The 20259-nt window shown below is 37.6% G+C and overlaps 2 protein-coding genes across 3 annotated transcripts; one reads left to right on the forward strand and one right to left on the reverse strand.

Moving 5' to 3' along the window:
• Nucleotides 1-15439: 15439 nt before the first annotated feature.
• On the reverse strand, nt 15440-16385 carry LOC128255101 (uncharacterized). Of its 2 annotated transcripts, none has more exons than XM_052984609.1 (2): nt 15855-16385; nt 15440-15800 (listed from the first exon to the last, which is right to left on the reverse strand). In XM_052984609.1, exons 1-2 carry the CDS (start codon nt 16383-16385, stop codon nt 15747-15749), a joined length of 585 nt encoding a protein of 194 aa, XP_052840569.1. In that variant the 3' UTR covers nt 15440-15746. The 2 variants fall into 2 exon arrangements, with proteins under 2 accessions (XP_052840569.1, XP_052840570.1); XM_052984610.1 differs by having other exon boundaries at nt 15440-15789; nt 15845-16385.
• Nucleotides 16386-17503: 1118 nt separating this feature from the next.
• Nucleotides 17504-18877, forward strand: LOC128255098 (serine protease grass-like). Its single transcript, XM_052984605.1, has 4 exons — nt 17504-17751; nt 17941-17989; nt 18040-18215; nt 18277-18877. Exons 1-4 carry the CDS (start codon nt 17535-17537, stop codon nt 18684-18686), a joined length of 852 nt encoding a protein of 283 aa, XP_052840565.1. The 5' UTR covers nt 17504-17534; the 3' UTR covers nt 18687-18877.
• Nucleotides 18878-20259: the final 1382 nt, after the last annotated feature.

The raw sequence follows: 20259 nt of genomic DNA on the forward strand, positions 1-20259 counted from the left end.
TGGAATTATTGGTTGTGCCAAAGAAAGCTCTATGAAAAGTTACTATTGTTAAAATAAAAAAAAAAAACGTAGTAAAACCAAATATTGTGTACTTAATTTAAATATATTTCGATTTAATTTTCATTCTTAAATATTTGACTATTTTCGGTCTCGGTTTTAAATCTGAAATTACAATTCAAATTGTAATTGTATATACAATTTAAATAAATAAATAAAAATATTAAGTTTTTTAAGAAAAAAACTTTAACCAAATAGGAACAATTTTAAATCTTATATTTTCCATGTAAGTTAAACTATTTTAATATAAATCGTGCAATCGTGCAATGCCCTCCGGTAATAAGCGAACTTTAAATTTATTTTGGTACACCCGGGACATTTTTGAGCAGTGTCGACCACTTGACCTCCGGATATGCAAATCTATTCGTGGAACTGGTTCCGTTGGGCAGCCGCAAAAGCCTGCTCTCGGTTCCAGAGCCTGCCAATTCATTTCTATTCATGTTATGCAATTCAATTGCCCAAGTTGCCCTCCCAGGGCTGCGCCTAAGCTTTCCTTTCCCGCTTATGCATATGCAGAGGACGACCTGGTCTGCGTTTTTGTCCTTTTTTTTTGTTCACCTGCTCACCTGTTACAGCCAGCTATTCGTACCTGTGGTCGGCTCCCGCCGCCTCCAGCTGCTGCCTGTGGCCAAAACTCCGTTTGCCGGCTCCTAACTGGGAGCTAAGCCACAGTTTCAGATAGTGGCATCCCCTTGCAGTCAGAGCGGGTTTTGCCTAGCTTTTAGCCCAGCTTTTCCTCCGGCTTTTCCCCCGGATTTTCCTGCAGTATTTCCCTCCAGCTTTTACCCTATTTGGCCCTTGTCGTGTAAAGACAGCACTTGCGGTTGAGTTGATCTGACCGCTTGTCCGGGCAAGCCATAATTATGCAATTTCTTGTCAACATGCTCTGGACGGGAAATGCACAACGTGGCCAAGTGTGTCTGTGTGTGAGTGTGTGTGCGGGCCAAAACAAAGACTTGAATGTTTCAGCTTCTTGAAATGGCCAGACATTTAATGGCAATTATGCAGAGTGAGTGCCGACTATATCTATCTCACAACTTTTTGCGGTGTTTTGGAATGGACACAGAGGCATAAGCAAGGCCATAAATTATTCATGGCTGCATTTTCGGGTCCCCAATCAGAAGCCTAATTTGCCATGCTTAGCCCAAAACGAAATGCTTCAATGAATCCTACACTCAGTTTGGCACACTGAAGGAAGACCACAAATGTTGTTTTAAGATGACATCACTGTGGAAATTGATAAATGCAAACTGTCTTTATTTATTTTGTTTTAATTGAGATTTTTCATTAAGAAGTTTTTCTGACAATGTAAATACATAGTAATTCATTCTCTATTATTATAAAAAGATATTTATTCTGTCAATGTCTATCCAAATCACTTTATTCAACCTCAATAATATTATATTTTAGATTTAAATAAATGCTGTAACTACCTTACATTTTTAAACATTTTGGTGTTACTTTGCACAATAAATAAAAAAAATCGAAAGACAAATTTAAACTAGATTAGAGGCATAGCAAAGATATTATAGAGATTACTAAGGAAATGTAAGGCAAGGCTAAGAGGGACTTTATTTATTTTATTTTCCAATAAACGAGCAACAAATCATATAGTTTTGTTTAAATATTTAATTGCATAACTGTTACGTCCCTATAAACTACACTTTCAAGTCGTTTATCCATTAAATTGGAGTACGTAATCTTGATATCAGAAAGCTCTATTTTATGTATTATGTATATATATTCGTGCCACTGTGATGTGTGTGAATAAACATTGTGGGAAACTCCCTTTTTTTATGCTCATGAAACCTAATCACACACACCAGCCCACATCCACATCCACATCCACATCCAAAAGCCCATTAAAAGGCTGGCTAAGCCAGTGCGATTCAGTGTATTGAAGAGGGCTGTGGTGTGGGAGTGTGGCAAGTGTCTTATCTACTTCCTGCTGATATGTTTATGATGCCAATGCCACTGATTATCAACTGCACAAGCCAGATGAAGATTCAGACCGGGAAGAAGCACTAAAAGGAGCGCCAGCAACATCCAAGAAAACGAAAAGTTATTGCAATGCGTTCGTTGCCTCAGCGGAAAGTAGTCATGACAACGTCGTTCTCGCAAGTAGGGGTAGTGCCATTGGCCACAGATTATGATTGAGTTTGTTGCACACCCAATGCACTTGGAAAATAAATCTTTTTTTAAGTATTTAAGGATTCAATTTCACTAATGGAACATTTTCGCAGATACCAAAAGATCACGAATAATTGCCCAACAAAAAATTCGGAGTTTAATTTTTGTTTGGAACGTAAGAAATTTAAAAAATGATCCTTAGTTTATCAAAAGTATTAGTCTTTCAAATATTGCATAGCTCTTAACTAAGAGGTATATTTATTAGTCTAAAATATCCCGGAGATCTAATAAAATTTAACTATGTCTGTAAGACATAAAATATATATGATTGACCTGGTTTTTAATTAGCACATATATGGATGATATAACAACCTGTTGTTAGTTATTATTTGAAATATTTATACTTACACATTATTTAAGCTACTAAGTACTAAAGGTCCTCTAATTTTGGCTCAGTGTAGAGAGGACTCCTTCGCTGTGAAGCGTCATTTGTTTCCCTGCAATGCCATGGCACCGGGAGACATGCAAAGTTATGGCGGAGAGGAAGGTTCCCTGTTGTCGCCAAGCCATAACGCGCATCATTATTAGGCGAAAATTATTATGGCACCCGCTGGATATCAAACAGCATCTACATCGACATCCATCCCATTCCATACCACCACCTCATCACTCCTCAAGCTTGATGGCATAACGACTTTGGCCAAAAGGGCGCTTGGATGGGGGGCAAAATGCAAATCTCATCAGTTGGATTTATGACACGCATAATTTTATTGTGTTTGAACTGGCAGCGTTGAATACATCAGAAATTGGCACATGTCCCGGCATTTTTGGCCGAGCTAATTCAGGGCCCAAGATTTTGTAATTTGATGTTCTCGAGTAAACGTTGCAAATTCTGCATTTGCTCAGCTCCGCTGCTTAATGGCGCCATAAACAGAGATGCCCGAAGGCATTCTTTGATTATATAGGCAAATGGATGGGTGATAATGGATGGAGTGGGTGGCTTTCGGTTGGTATGGGAAAGCAGGGGCCTCGAGACTTCTGCAAGTGTAATTAACAGTCCTCCGACACGACGTGTTCTAATGCGAATCGAAGTGCATGTTGTATTTATGCCGCCGCCTAAGGCTTTAACCTGCTCCTGTTCCTGCTGCTGTTGCTGCTTTCGCAATTAAGCTGCTTATTGTTACAGTGTGCAAAAATGCAGGTACCCATAATAGAGAATCTTATGAAATAAGCTAATCTTTATTAAAACTTGTTTTAAGCTTCCTTTAACAGTTGAAATTTCTCAGTTTAAATTTTACTTAAGGGTTCTTGTAAAAAGTTTTTAAAAGACATATGTGAAGACATATGTGCTACATATGTGCTATCAATATTAAAATACAACCGATTTGAATAATATGATAGTCACAAATGTGGTGTATATGCATTTAAACATTAGCTTGTATTAATCAGCATGGTATAGCTGTAGAAATCATTTTAGTAATTTCAAAGTAAAGATAAAGATTGATAAATAACATTTTTGTTTACACAAATTTCTCAACTTAACTAAAAGTTGAATGTACATATTTTACAGCAATACTATTGTTTCTTCTAAATAATAAAATAATAAAATAGAATAGATAGTGTAATAAAAATGTATATTAATTGAGTATTAATTACTAGTATTGATTAACACAGTCACTTTTCAAGAATTGGCTATTTTTAGCATGAAATAAAGTGTCAAAATTTCTTACATTCAATACATTATATAGATTATACAATTATTCCACATTTTTAACGGCAACTTTCCTGCGCCAGTGTATCATCCAGTTGAACACCTCGTGAACAGAGACAAAGGCAGCCGCAGGCCCACTGAAAGACATACTCGAATCGGGGGAGCTTTGCGGAATGCAGGGGGTCTACGCTACAGGCTACTATAGTTGGTATGGTAATTATACTCGATAAATGAGCAACGGACACTTCCGGCCAATCCACTCGAGGAGGTGACAGCTCCGGACGCAGTGACGCAGCAGCAGCTGATCGAACCGAGAGCCTTTTTCATGGCCGGCTAATAAGTTAACGGCGGCATAATGGCCTGTTTCCTGCATGAATTGCCAATTATAGTTGTACCAGTCCAACCACCAAACTTTCCCAGTCCCCTGCTTGATTTCTGAGCCCCCTTTCCCCCATGGGGATTCGATGAAAAAAGTGCACTGTCAGCCGGACTGGGTTTTCTGGTTCGCGTGCCACAGTGATTGATGATCATCAGGATACAGAAATAGGATATTGTGTGTGCGAATGTGTGTGTTTGTGTTTGTTTGCCATCTAATAGAACAAGTGGCAATTGCCATATCAATGATGTTGCCATGCAAAACCAATTTGGTAGAGGCTAGCTTATCGAAATTTAGTTGTGAATTATTTAACAGTGGAACCGGCCCCAATTAAATTCACAGATAATTGGATTGGAGCTAGACCCAAATTGCTGGTAAATCGAAACTTGAAACTAGCTAGCTTATAAGCTTAATAATAATATTGAAATTATAACGGCTTAAATAACAGTTTTAAAAATACTCTAAAATTAAATATCTTTACCATTAGCTTTTAACGTTTGGACAACAATATAAGATTTAAATTAATTGCATGGATGAAATCACCCTTTCATATTATACGCAAAAAGTATGGAATACCTTTTAACTATTTAATATGATTATTAGCTTTTAATGTAATCAAAACAAATAACCAAACTCTTTTCAAAACAGGTAGTGAGTGATAATTCTGTACGTTTTTAAAAGTTGTTCCCATTATTAGTCACTTTCAATGATGTTGGGCTTAAATCATTTCAATTATTAAATTATTGTTCCCTTAAGCTTTTCCTGTTTCATTTAAATGGTAGGTAAAACGTTTTTAATCGAAAAATGCTTCATTCAAATGTTTAATTTTTAATAAAGTTGGAGTTCTAAATGCACCCAAATTGTAATTCATTTGTTTTTGCACATTTATAACATATTTGATTTACTAGCAAATTGAGTACCCGTCCAATACAATTATCTGTTCACTTGTTCAGTACATTTGAAAAAGTTGGGGAAAGAATTTACAAAAATAAAACCAAAATTATACAGAGCGAAACACGTAGCCATGGTTATAAATTTCCCCTATTTTTCTCACCTCGTTGTGAAACGTTGTGTGGCATTTAAAAATGTTTTGTGCATGCAACTAAGCCTGTAAATACCGATCGAATTGAATTAGTTACAGCTAAAAGCCCCCGCAGCACGCACAATTGCTACCACCTCGTGGCAAAATCCACTCGATGCCCAGCAGCAACATCAGCAACGACAGCAGCAGCAGCAGCAGCAGCAGCAGCAACAACATCAGCAACAGCAACACCAGCGAAACTGGCAACAGCAACAACCCGCAGGCAAAGCCAGTAAAATCCATTAACAGCCTCCAAACTGGCCGCAGTGTTAATGATTACCGCTTATCTGTTTCTGCAAAGCGATTTCGGGAGGCAAATGGCACGCCCCACCGCCGCCCACTACACGCTGGTGTTATTTATTAATTACAAGGTTTTAAATTAATTACGCAGCTTAAAATATTAACATCGCTGCCAGGGAAACTTGGGCGTTCTTGGAGGGTGAGTGGGTAAAACTGTGGCAGATTGATTTGGCAGCACAACAAATGCGGACTGAATACCAAACGAATTTCGCTGCCAGAACTTGTGGGTAACCATTAATCAGCGGAGCAACGTAAAAACACCGAGAATGTACGCTCGCATATCTCCCCGTGGAATTTTGCTCCTTTTTCACACATCAACTGACACAAGTAAACTTTTAAAACTGTCAAATTGCTGTGTGATTTGCTGGCAAATAATAAACATGTTTAGCGAATAAATTCATCAAAACTAGCGCCCGAATGGAGTGGGTTGGGGAAAAATCAACCGACAGGACTAACGAGGAGCCAACAACACACAACATCGCATACGGAATGCAAACAAATGGAAAACGTCGACAGCACACGCAGGTGGCGCACGCAAGTGCCAGTTGGGTGGATTGGGTGGTGGGAGATTGAGGGTGGCCTTGGGTGGTGCTGAACGGCAGTGGGTGGCTCCACAACAAACAGAACTAACGAAGAGTTGACTTCAATCGCTGCCGCCGCTGCTGTCACCTAAAATGCAGCGATTTCCGCGTTTGCCTTTCTTTGAATAAATATTATTGCACAGCAAAAATCAAAAACAACACGATTATTTTTATCAGCATAATACAAGTGAAGATATACAGTAAATTAAAAAAAAGTTAAATTTTTGTTATTGCTTAAAGAGGCGTCTTAACCTAAGCTAAACATAATTTTCCTACTAAATGCCCTAATAACCAAAATAATAACTATTGTATAACTTTATTTAACTTTAAAAATCAAAAACAACAAGTTTATTTTTACCTGTAAAATAAAAAGAAGTTATACAGTAACAAAATAAAAATTGTAATATTATGTATTGATTAAAGAGCCCGCCTCTAAGCTAAGCTAAGCATAATTTTCCTTTTAACATTCATTGCATTTTGCAATTAAAATACTTATATTAAAACACTTTCTCCATTTTATTGCAACGAAATCTATAATTGATAATAAGTGTAAAGATTTTTTTAAAATAGGGAAATTTCAAAAATAAGTTTAGTTAATTATTAAGTGTTAGATATATATTACATAGCTTTAAATAATATCCACTTATATTTCATACAATATTTATTATTATTAGAACTATTTTTATTTATTTTAATTATTTACACACACAAAAGGTAAATCACTTTCTACTTTAAGCACGGATTGAGTTCTTTTCTCTGAGTGCTGTTGTGTTTCCTTATGGATTTGCCAACAGTTTGTTATTGTACAGTGTGTAGTGCAGATGGGGTGATTAGTGTTGCTGTTAGTATACTTCCTCTTGTTAGCCTTTTACAAAGCTACTTCGGTGTGTTCTCTTCCATCGGCTGATAACTTTGACCGGTGGTCTGCCTTTAGTTTTCTCCTTGATTTTCTTTTTACCTGGATTTTTACCCCCTGCATTTCGTGGCCTATAGATTGAGCGCTTAATTTGTTAAGCTCGAAAAGTAGAAACTCAAACAAATCAGAATATCTGACCAAGAGTCAAGGCGTGTTTGCCTTTCTACCTATGTCCATTGGGATGTGTGTTCTGTGCCTTTTTTTGGGTTTGGGTTGAATTTTGTGGGTGCCCAAATGTCTGGTGGCGTCCATCAGAGGCGCAGCTTCAATCAAACCCCCATCTCCATCCACATGAGCACCCACTCGCAGAGAGATGGAATTTGTGTGGCTGACATCGGGGCACGTTGTTTGTTCGTTACGTTTTTACCCATTTTGAATCCTTTTTTGGGACCGCCCATTCCCCACTCCCCACTCCCCACTCCCCATTCCCATTCCCACCTGTTCGACCTGGTGGCCTTTTCCGGGCGCTTTCGATGCTCTATTTTTGGCTTTTGATGTGCAGGAAGCTCATCATCAAAGGGCCTCCCAGCGGACGTCGTGATAATTGTGCTTGTGTTTGTATTTTTTTTACCCATTTATGCTACCTGCATGTCGCATTTTCTTGGACTCCTTGTCGCTCGATTTTCCAGATTTTTTTTTTTCCTGTTGTTTGCACTTGACTTTTTGCCGGTTTCTTTTGCCTTTTGGCCCTGGGTATGTGTGATTTTGTAGCATTTTTTTTCTGGTGGTGTTTCTGTGTACAACTGGCAAATATTGACCCGCATTGATTGTCGTTTTTCCGCTTGTAAATTACTGAACTGAGACAGGAATAAATGATGATGATGAGTTGAGGATCAGGTAAGAATTTTATTTACGATAAACTTTCACTTTTTTAAGCGAATTTAGTGAGGATTTATCAAAATTTATAGATGTTAACTTAAACAGCTATTACATGACATGGTAAAAAATTGCGAGTTAATAACCAGGTGAATACTTTTACTTTTAACAATAAGTTATTTCAGCACCGACTTTCACTTTTCCAACTAAAAAGAAAGTAATTGGCTACGGTCAAAGTTCGGTAGCCCATTAAGAGCATTTAACAGTTACAGTTATGACTGGCACTGCCACAATATTGAGCCATTTTATGTATATTTTTCGTACAATTCCTCTTTATTTCATTTTTGGCGTCATCGTTAAAATGGGTTTTATTATTTCCGTTGCCAGCGTTATTAATGTTGTTGTTCTGCTTTTGACTTTACTTCCGGCTTCTGCACACACACACACACACATACACATACACTCATTTACCCACGCATATGTATATGTGGTAGAGTGTGTGTGTGCCAACAATTTATATTTTTCAATTAAGCAGCAAAAATTTTACGCTTTGTTTCGTACAACTGTAATAAATTTCAACTACCCTTATTGCCTCCCTTTTTGCTCATGTTTCACTTCATTTGGCCGCATATGTACTGGCATTTCGATTCGGGTTTTTGTTGCCATTGTAGCCGTAGTTATTTCGCAGCTTTTCATCTTGTTCTTATTGTAATTGCAAAATTTCGCGTTATGGTTTAATTTCGGAGCACGCGTGTAATTGATAGCCGCCCTCGGCATAATTAATAATTTCATAAATTCGACAATGACTCTATAGGGAACTTGCAGTTTTAGGAAATGGTAAAGCATTTAGCTGATTTCAGCTCTGGAAGTTTGATTGGATGGGAGTTGGCATGCGATGTGGAAATGGAAATTGATTCGGTTAACAGGACACACAGTAAGAACATGGCTCTTAAATGATGATCGATTGTATTTTGATTAGCCTTAATTATTCTTAATTAATGGTATTGAATATAATAATTTATACTAAAGCTTTTACTTATTTCTAAGGTAATAAATTATTTATGCATCAAAAAATGGTGAGTTGTAAAAGGATAACCTTCACAGTTTCTATTTCAAATTTAATTTCATATTTTACCGCATACTTTAAAGCGTTTTTGCAAGTAAAATAAAATCACAAGAGATTTAACTGGCAGCTATAAAGCCAATTTTTTTCGACCTTCGGAAATAATAAACAGAGAAATGGAAGAACTCTCTGATAATTAAAATCTTTGTAGGACCTTCATGATATTATAAGGTAGGAAAGCCAAAATAAAAAGCCTTACCGAACATTTGTGATTCATCGTGGACATGCACAGCAAAGTGCGGAACATCTCCTGTATAAGCGAAATCCACACACATCCCAGACATCCCAGACATCGCAACTTAACCCTCCATCAACCAGTTCCATTAAACAGCTCTTGTTGGCTGTAAAGTGCTCGTTTAGCACAGCGCTGCTGTTTTTGTTTTTGTTGTACAATCATCAAACGGTTTAGCTGTAAAACTAATTGCATTACATCAATTTTTCTGTTAAAAGTCAATAACCAATCACACCCCGAACCCCGAAGTCCGTACACCCGAGTCTCGGAATGGAGCGCGGGGTCAAAGTTTGAAAACGTGCAGTTAAATGCACACAGACACGCACATGTGCATGTATCTATATATATATACATATACATTTATAGGTATAGGGGCAGGGGAGGCAACCAGTCGGTGGTCAATTTAATGGCAGCGGACAGGGGTTGGGGTTTCACGGGGGTACGGATCCATTGAAGAGACGGATGTAGCGACGAAATAATGACAGGAGTAATCACATTAGCCCCCAACAAATACGTTTGCAGGCGGCTGTTGCAGGGTTGCCATCGCCCCCGAATAATTGTTTCAAATGGAAGTGGTTCGCAGGCAATCAAGAATGAGATTGCCATTTGCAGATTATCGAATTTCGCTTGGGGTTTCGCTCACTTCGTCCGACGCCAAAAATGGAGAGAGCTAAGAGGATCTGCCAGTGAGATGACAGCCCTGTCAGTGCTTGCACAGCAAATACATAAAACATATAATTTTTAAATCAAGAAAACGTTTATTATAATAGTTTCAAACAAATGATGTGGTATTTTAAGGACTGATGATTTTAAAAAAAAATCTCAAATACTATGAAAAAGCAGTTGGGAATTATAGTGTTGCACTAAAGAAGGTATGTGAAATGTTAAAAAACTAAACAAATTATGTATGATTTAATTAGAAATAAAAATAAAAACTCAATCGCAACATGTAAGTAATAAAATATTTAAGTAAAACAACCATCATCAGTTTAGAAATCATTTTTGTGTTTTATAAAATACAGTTACTGATCAAACATTCTGATAAATGCACTTATTTTTTTTTCAGTGCTGTTGCACACACAAAGACAATCGCGCTTTCCCCAAAACGCAGCCACGATGACGTGTCCATGCAGCCCTTGTCAACATGACCCCCGACCTTCGACCCCAAACGCATACACAAACAAAAACCCAATGGCGGGGGGGTGGGAATGATAGGAAGAGGGGGTGAGGGATGCGGCGCCAAATGCTGACGGCGCACAGTGACCAGTTGACCAGCCCTAGACGAACGTTAAATCGTTAATTGATTACGGGACAACATTGATTGTTGTTGTTGATTTTTATTCGCCTTTTTTTTCGATTTGGCTGCATGTTTTTTCATTGGTTTTTCGACGGTGGAAGTGGAAGTTTTATTTGGCCGAAGGATTACGCAGTGGTTTTGGCAGGAAAAACACCCCAGCTCTAATGAGTACGAGAGGACGAGTTCGAGTACAAGAACTGGATGTGTCCTGGAGCATTTTAAAACTAATTGTTAAGCAAGCAGGCAAGCCAGTCGAACGAACATCCATGTCACGTACGCACAAACCGCAAATACAGACAATCTGGTCGAAATATAACCGGCAGCCAGTGAACAGGATGGAATCATGGCATCGGGGCATCGGGGGTGACCGAAAAGGATGCTTTGAAATAGAGAGCGGCAGCAGTCACTTCTGTAACTGATATTGCAGTTAAGGCGGTAACGAGTCTGCCGCCCAAGGAGCAAAAAAACAAATCGACCCAACTGAACGAAGCTCCTGCTGCTGCTGCTGCTCCAGCTACTGCCACTGCCACTCAAAATTCAGGCCACCCGAAAAAAAGGGCCAAGGGGCTGTTGGCCAAGCATGAAAATAAAATACGAATGAGGTACCAGTACGAGTGCATGGCCAAACTCCTGACGAGCATTTTAAGCAGCAATTATTTACTTTTACTTGATGCCGAATGACAACAACAGCGGCAACAGCAGAAGCAGCAGCAACAGAGACATGGGTGTTTTCATAACAAGTGCCTTCATGGCATAAAATTCAATTTAACTATTTTGCAAAATTCATTACCCAAATTCGTAGCATAAATTCCAGCTGTATGAATGCACTCCAAGGAAAACGACGAAGGGTTGCAAATCAGAGCCTCTCAAAAAGCCAAGAATGAGAGCCAGAAATGGAGCAACGTTGTCTGGGTTACTAATTGATGAACTAGAGTGTACGGTAAAACACGTGTAGAACAACTTTCCCAACAAATGTTAGCGCAGTAACTAAGACAGTAAGTACACTCACCAAAAATTATGGGTCATTACGAGCAGAGAAACTAACTTTGATGATTTTTAAATACTTTTGCCTTATTAAGTGTTTGTTCATTCTGTTAGATATTTTCTCTTAGTTTGCTTCTGAGTCAGTTGGGAATTTTGTGGCATTAATGCAACGGGAATTACTATGATTTTGAAATTACTTTTAAAAGTGTGTGAAAGGAAGTCCGATTGCTCCACCAATCCCCTTATATTAGCTTTCAAAACATTTTGTAAATGGTCAAGTATAAAACAAAACAAACTAATATATGTATAATTTTTAGAGGAATAATCAAGTTTTTTCCATGCTTTATTTTTTACTTACTTGTGTACATATTTTCTTCTTAAACAACAACAATTGTAGGTGCAACACTTATAAAAAAGTTATAATGCGCAAAATACAGTCTTTCTGAGAGTGTAGCAGCCACCACGTAGTGCTTGTTATTTTAATTTCCGCCTAAAAGTATGCAACGAATTGAAAGGATTACACAAAAGTTTATGCAATGCAGCACAAGCAGCAGCAGCAGCAGCAACAGCAACAGAGCCAACTTAAAACGGCAAGACAAATGCGACAATTTAAGCGCGTTTTGGCCCGCTGGCACGCCAGCAACATGGCATAAAATTAATGTCAAGCAAAATGGGGAAACAGCAAAGGCAGCGGCAGCAGCAGCAGCAGCAGTAGCATGAAAAGGAGCCGCAGGGGGCCACACTGCCAGCTGAGGCATCCGATTCGTTCCCATTCGCCGCCTCTGCATCTCTGTCAGCCAAAAACTGCAGCAAAACTGATGTGGGCCGGGCTGGATCGGCTTGGTTCGGCTTGGCTTGGCTTGGCTTCCCAACTAGCCATGTGTGTTGTGGGCGTTGCGAGTGCAACAACTTTTGTTGCATACTCAGCAGCAATGACTGCAACATCGCAACAGCAACAGCAGCAACAACAGTAGCAGCAGCCATGCATTCGAAATAAACTTGGCAACGCTTATATGGCCGCATTTTGTGGCAAATAAACTTGCAACTGCCAGCTATAAAAACTATGTCGATGTCGACAAATTATGCACCGAGCTCGACAGAATAAAGTCCTTCATGCGACTGACATTTAGCACCGACTTGTCGGAATGACTTTTAAGCACCCGATATAGCTCTATATGCACTGAAACCCCAAAGCCGAATCAATGAAGCGTTCTGCGAAATTGCGTCAGCAAGATCCATTGCCCGTCCCCCAGTTTTTGTCATCGCAAAACGACCTGGTTTCGTTTTGCACTAATGATGGCATATTGTGCGTGTGTGCCAGCTTATGCCGATGTGGACTTTCCATTTTGCTGATTTTCCACATTGTACTGCCAGCACATCAGGCGAAAAGATGGCAACCAAGCCCCAAATGTCATATCTTTAGGATGCACATGCAATGGTTTGATTACACAATGAAAAATCCTTCAACCTTTACTAGACAACAGTAAAAATTAAGAATGGTAACAAACGGATTCGATCAATTTAGTAAAGTTTGTTAAAGTGGAGTTCGTACTTGCACTGATAAAAAAATGAAATAGTTGAAATAAATATCTGCCTATTGAATTCAGAATTTTATATTTAATATTTGTATATTTAATATTAAATTGCATTATTAAATATTAAATTAAGCAATGTAGAACTTTATTTGATTTAAATGCAGTTTGTTTAAGTATGGCTTAAAATTAAATTCAATCAATGCCATAAATAGTCAGATGAAAAATGTTTATATTTTTATATTTAAAATAACTAAAAAATGGATCAAAATCAAAGCGAAAAATAATTAAACTTATTACAAAATATTTAGACTTACTACTATTTTTTTTACCAGTGTATAGTTGCACTATATTTAAAATAAATGAATTTAAGCATTTGTGTCATCTTCAAATTAATTTCTGTTTTAATAATTTTTGGTAACATACAATATAGCATTTTTGATTAATTATAAGTTTTGTTTGGTAGTCCAACAAAGAAAATCTTATAGAAAAATATTTTGTGATTTCTCTTCAGCGGACTTGAGTATAGGTATTTGCAACTTGATCTTAATTGGAATTCCCTTATCATGAAAACAAAACAGTACTCATTTTTCAAGAAATTGTAATGCATGTCGAGCAATACATGTACGTTTTACAACCAGATTAAATGAACTCTCTGATTATTAAAAAACGCTGCAAACAGTTTGATTCTTCAGTTCCAAGTGGGATGGCTTCTGTGCAAGCTCTGCTGACTGTATCCGTACTGCTATTCCAACTCGGGAAACTGGAATCCACACAATTGCTGGACCGGGGATGCATACCACCAGCATATGGAACGAGAGTGGTCGGAGGTCAAGATGCTGCTCGATCTCCATGGATGGCGTACTTAATTCGAAACAATGCTTTCGCATGCGGTGGCTCACTAATTACTCACCGTGCGTATCGGCTTTATTTTTAAAAATTTTTAAATAATCTATTTGATTTTATTGGCTTAACAAATACTATTTCAGGCTTCGTTCTCACCGCTGCTCATTGTACACAATTAAACGACAATTTGTATGTTATACAGCCTCACCTTTTATCTAAACTAAGTTAGTATATTTTTGCAGACTTGTAAGATTAGGTGAATATGATGCATCGACGACACGGGATGGCCCTACAGAAAACTACCGAGCCATTCTAATCTTTCGCCATGCAAATTACGAAACTCAAAGGTAAAGCAATGATATTGCACTGCTTAAGTTTGGACCGAAATGTGCAATATAAAGGTAACATAGTATAATATTTAAATAAATTAAAAAGTCTAACTGAGCTACATTAATCTTTTCAGCTAATATCAGGCCGATCTGTATACTATTGAACCCCAACCTTAGAGCAACGATAAACAGAATTCAGGAATTTGTTTTGACCGGCTGGGGTCAGACGTCCCCATTTTACCCTGTAATGCCTACGAGGCTTCAACATATGAGGGTCACCAGGTATAATTACCCCTTATGCTATAACCAAGTGGAAAAAATCTGTGCCAGCAATCCCTCAAAGTTCGCTTGCTCGGGAGACTCGGGAAGTCCCTTGGGTGCCCATGTGATGTACAACGTAACCAAAATCTTTGCCCAATTCGGGGTAGCCAGCACAGTGACAAGTTGCCTTGGTTATGGTATTTACACCGATGTTTTTCATCACACACCCTGGATCCTCCAAGTAATACGACTATATAGAAACTAATGGAAAAAAGTGGTGAAACATAATTTAGTTTTTTACTTTTGCCTAATAGTTTAAATGAAAATATATGATTTTATAAAATGCTTTACTGAATGATACATTAGACACGGGTCTAAGTGGTTGTCTATTGAAACTAATACTTGCGAAGGTGAACATGCGCTGAATAATAAATGAAATTTACGAAACTATTTTTCCGTTTTTCCTTCTTATTTCCGAACTTCAGGCTTTAATTTGATTAAAATAGATTTCTTAAGCACTTCGTATGCATATGTGGACAAATTATTAACAAATATATACTTTCAAAACATATAAAATAAGTATATTCCTGATCAAAATCAGTATCTGCTCATGCGAACGTCGATTTCTTTATAATTATATAAGAAGCAAAGATTATAATACCCCCACTGGAATACTATTTTATAATCATGCAGACGAGAGGTTCAGAGAATTGTTTACTTAAGCACTACTTCTTGGAAAAAGCCATTCCAAAAATTTAAGTTCAATACCATGATTACAATTACTAGTAATTCAATAATCGCTTAATAATTCAATGTGTTAGTAAATTAAATTTATATAAAATCATTTTTAAAATTTATTGGCAGAATACTAGCTTGTTAATTTGAAATTTAACTATTAAAAAAATATACAAAAATTGGTTAAGCAAACAAAATGTGTCTGAACTATCTCATCAATGCATTTTTTTACTTTGGGCACAAACATTATTTTATTTTTCATAAATATATAAATAAAATGCTGTTCTTACAATTAAGCTAGTGCTGAATTTTCACTTTGTTATGAAATAAATATATAAATATGTAGATAGGGATAACACTTTCGCAGCTTAACATCAGTTAAGAAATCTGGGGACCCCAACTGATTACTTCAAACAGTATTTGGAGCAGTTCATCGACATTAATGTTGTTTTGGTTCAACTTTTTTAGAGGAGCTCGCAGATGGTTCCGAACGCTAAAATAAATAAGAGTTTTTAAAATTATAAGACATAAATTCAGCATAAATTACCCGGGCACGCTGCACCAGCTCCTTAAACTCCTTATCCCTGAGAGCCTTGTAGAGTTTGGCAAACTCGCTACTCTGTCGATTTTTTTGGGAAATTAACGAATAGATTCTGGTTCGTGGAAGACTATGAAGAACATCCCAAAGAAATGTTGTCAAATCACGCCTTAACATCAATTCCACGGGTACAGTGCGCGACAGCTGATAGGCACGCAATCGAGTTGGCAAACTGTCCACAAGAGTAGTGATATCATAGCCCGAGCCATAGTCGCTTAGATAGTTAATGATGTTCACAAAATCTGGAGCGGCCCGAACTTGCTGCCAGGTAGTTAAAAACTCATCGCTGCGAATAAACTCGACTGCCTGTCGGAATTTGGGATCGAAGATATAGTATCTGGCCGCTATAAAACTAATTCTTCGCCGTGGAACTAGAGCCACAAAATCCCTCAGATCTGCTCGCAAGTCTCCAGAAACTGAGCTCCAACAGCTGATCGCTGAAATCACTAGAAAAAGCGACACGGAGGTGGAGAAAGCCATTATGAGACTATAAGACTTTTGAAAGCAAATTATGCTTATATACTGCCTTGGGTACAATATTTGTCTTTGTCTTTTACGTTGGGGGTGTGCCAGGTGTTAATTGAAGTCTGTCACTACCAGCCTCATCAGCTATTTAGACCGTACAAACTTTTACACTGTCCCGAAAAATATATAAAGAAACTAAAGTAAATGTCAACAACATTAGTATTTTTTATAATTTTATTGAAAACTAATCCCTTTATTAAATTCACAAATAATAATATATTTAAGTTAAATTTTTTTAAACAAAGCGTTATAAAAAAATAAAAAGGTATGCAGTTCTGTTAACTTGATTATACAAATTTTAAAATCAAAATCTTTAATAGAAGATTCATACCTTATATTCTAAGAAAATATTTAATCATTTCTAATAAACTAAATATTTAAACACCAATAAAAATAATTGTAAAATTTGTACACTGTAAACTTTCGCTTTCACCAGTAGTGGGAATAAATTAAAGGGCCAATATTCAAAGCAGCGACTTCGCACATGATAAACAAGATGCATGGTCAACAAACATTTGCCAAACCTCGATAAATCAAGTGAGACATTCTTTTGTCTGGCCAAACTGACTGTAATTGCTCCCATTTGTGCATTAAAAATAATGATTGATTCAGACTCGCAATGCATTTCCTTTCCCAGTCCCAGACAAGCCGAGCTACATTGTTCTGTTGTCTGCAGAAGCCGAAAAATTAGAATTCAATTGCGTGATTTATGCATTTGGCAATTTACGAGCCTTCTGAGAATTCCATGCCTATACACCCACCACCTCGAACCGAAGAAATCTGCACTTCATTCAGCAAGCCACGAAACATTTGCAATCGCACACATTTTATTAAAGACAAAGTCAATGAAGATTATGAACAAATCTGAGCAAATAAGTTTGCATTTCCAGAAAGCTGCAAATAAAGATTTTAAAAGGAAAAGAAAAAAATATAATAAGTAATAATAATAACAGATTAACCGTAAAAATAACTCTGATTCTATAAAACCTTTGACTTACAATCTGAGCTCATACACAAGTATTTTCCTGATAAGTACATCATTCTTATCACAGAACATTACTTACAGAAATAAGCACATTTTTAGTTGCATTTGAAAGCTTGAAGATGAAGCAGGCATTGAGTGTCGTTCTACTAGTTTTTTTTAATCTTAGAAACCGTGATTTTACGGCATTGTCTTATCTTCTGGACAATAACTGCGGACAATCGAAATATACCAACCGAATAAGTGGAGGCATTAATGCTGATTTAAATGCTGTCCCTTGGATGGCATATTTTCATGCAAACGGAAAGTTTTTCTGTGGCGGCTCGCTTGTAAACCATTGTTCGTACTAGTAAAAGTATACAAAGTGTTTCAGTGATTTACTTTTTAATATCAAGTTTAAGTGCGATATTAACTTGTGGTTATTTTTTTAAATAATAAAAATATTTTAATTTGTCGCATATTTGTTATACCTTATTGCAAAACTATCGTGGAGCTTATGTAATTATTAAGTACTTAACTCTTTTGTAGGGTTTGTCCTGACGGCTGCGCATTGCTTTAAACAGAATGATTTTACAATGTGAGTAATATTTCAAATCGGAGGATTTTGTTAATGATTTATCATTGAAGATATGTTCGATTGGGCGAGAATGATGCGAGTCAATTTTATGATTGCGATGATTTTGAATGTGCGCCACTTCATTCAGAATTTTGGGTGGTGAAAAAGTTCCTGTACCCCTACTTCAAAACAGCACACTATTATGATGTGGCACTTGTGAAACTTAACCAGTTTGTTAAATACTCAAGTAATAAAATTGGTTACCTCCATTCGGTCAAGTTAATATGCAATTATGATATCTTACACAGAAAACATCCAGCCGGTTTGCGTGATATTGGACTGGCGATGGCAGGGATACGTTGACTCCATTCAAAACCTCATGGTAACCGGTTGGGGCGCAAAAGATATCACTGAAAAAAGCGACAAACTGCAGCTTGCTAAGCTTCCTCAGGTTGACCGTTTGACTTGTCGCTCCAGATTTGGATATAACGTCGACCGGACCCATATTTGTGCAGGTGATGGTGCTCACTACGTGGGCAAGGGCGACTCTGGCGGTCCTTTGGGAGCAATGGTGAACTTTGGTCTATATAGGGCATTTGTTCAGTTCGGAATTGTCAGCCATCTTCGACAGCCCTTCTATGGCGTCTCAGTATTTACGAATGTCTTGAGTTATGCGAGTTGGATTAATCACACCATTGTAACCCATAAAAGTTTTTAATACCACACCATTGTAACCCATAAAAGTTTTTAATAAGAAATATGGAAAACAAACAAATAATATATATGTATATGTCCATGTATTATTTAGATTCATTAAAATTCCAAGAATTTTGATCGCTCGAATTGGGGTCACTAGAGCTGATAAGTATGAAGCGAATAACTTTGCAAAAAACCGATAAGGCGGTGGTCATTTCTGTTTCAGAGCTTGATTATGAAGTACATGCATAGGCCTACTTGCTATTTCGAATTTTTAAACCAATCGTCCCACTACTGGACCCAAATCCAAAATCGAATAACAGGTAGCACGGATGCTGAATCGAATCCTAATGATGGTAAGGTGTTTGTTATTTCTCATATTAAAAAAAAATAAATAAATTTAATTCATTTTGTTTTTAATTGCTAACTTTTGCTACAAAAAATGGTACAATATACGAAACCCAAGATTTATAAACCAAGTAATTCAGTATTATGTTAAAAGAGACACGAAGACAACATTTAATTTATAATAATAAATAAAATTTACCTATTCCAAGCTAATAATGTAACTTAATTTAACCATGAGCTTTGTAAAAAATGTATGCCAAATTCAGAAGAATTTAATAATTTAGCAAGAACTCAATTCATACTCTGAATAAATGTTTAAGCCTCAAATCAGTTTTGGGATCTCTTTTAATCTGAAAAACCGCACAAAAGGCAGACGGCAGGCAATAAATTTGCATCAATGTTGCAACAATTGGCAATATTCGGTGGCAAAAGCAAACAAATAGCCGAGCAGAAGGTGAGGGTGCGATTGTTAAAGGTTCTTCCGTCGCCCAGCCATTTTGCCAAAGAGCCAGCCAACTTAGATGTGCTATGTGGGGCATTTGGTGTTGTTGAGGACAAAAAACGGAAATGGAAACGAACGCGTTACGTGTGTGTTGGTGGGTGGAGTTCCGAAACGAGCCAACTAGGCCTCCGTCCGTAGTCGGTAACCCATCGCACCACCCACAGGGCCATCAGATCCAGGACCTCTGAATTGTTGCGGTTGCCGGGAAGTCCTCGGCTGCCAGGTTATCCAGTTTACTGGTTACCGTGCGTAATAAGCTGCAAAACGCTTTTCGTCCTGCCTTTTTTGGCCATTGTCCTCTTTGAAGTTTGTTTATGATTTTCGGATGCTGCACGCACCGCGCACAAAAAAGCGTTAACCGCATTAGATTTAGATTTGGCGTTTGTTGTGCGTATTAGTGAGATTTATGCATTTAGGAAATTAAACATCCTGTGTGGGTGGACATTTTAAATTCCACTACCACAGAGTCTGGGCTTAAAGGTGCTCGCTCTGTGTGCTCGGCTGTCATTAATTTGAAATCATGCGTGAAATCGCGTAATGTCGCCAACACGCCCAGACCCAGACCCAGACCCCGACCCGACCCCGACCCAGACCCACATCCCAGTTCCAGATTCACATTCACATTCGCATTCACCGCCATGGCTACATATTACCATGGCAATGTCCATGTCCCTGGCCTCAACATCCTTCTTGCACACTCATTTGTATACAAAAAATGAATGTTTTTGCTTGTTTTTATGCACCG

This window comes from Drosophila gunungcola (assembly GCF_025200985.1).
Source record: "Drosophila gunungcola strain Sukarami chromosome 2R unlocalized genomic scaffold, Dgunungcola_SK_2 000006F, whole genome shotgun sequence".
In the NCBI taxonomy this organism is placed as follows: domain Eukaryota; kingdom Metazoa; phylum Arthropoda; class Insecta; order Diptera; family Drosophilidae; genus Drosophila; species Drosophila gunungcola.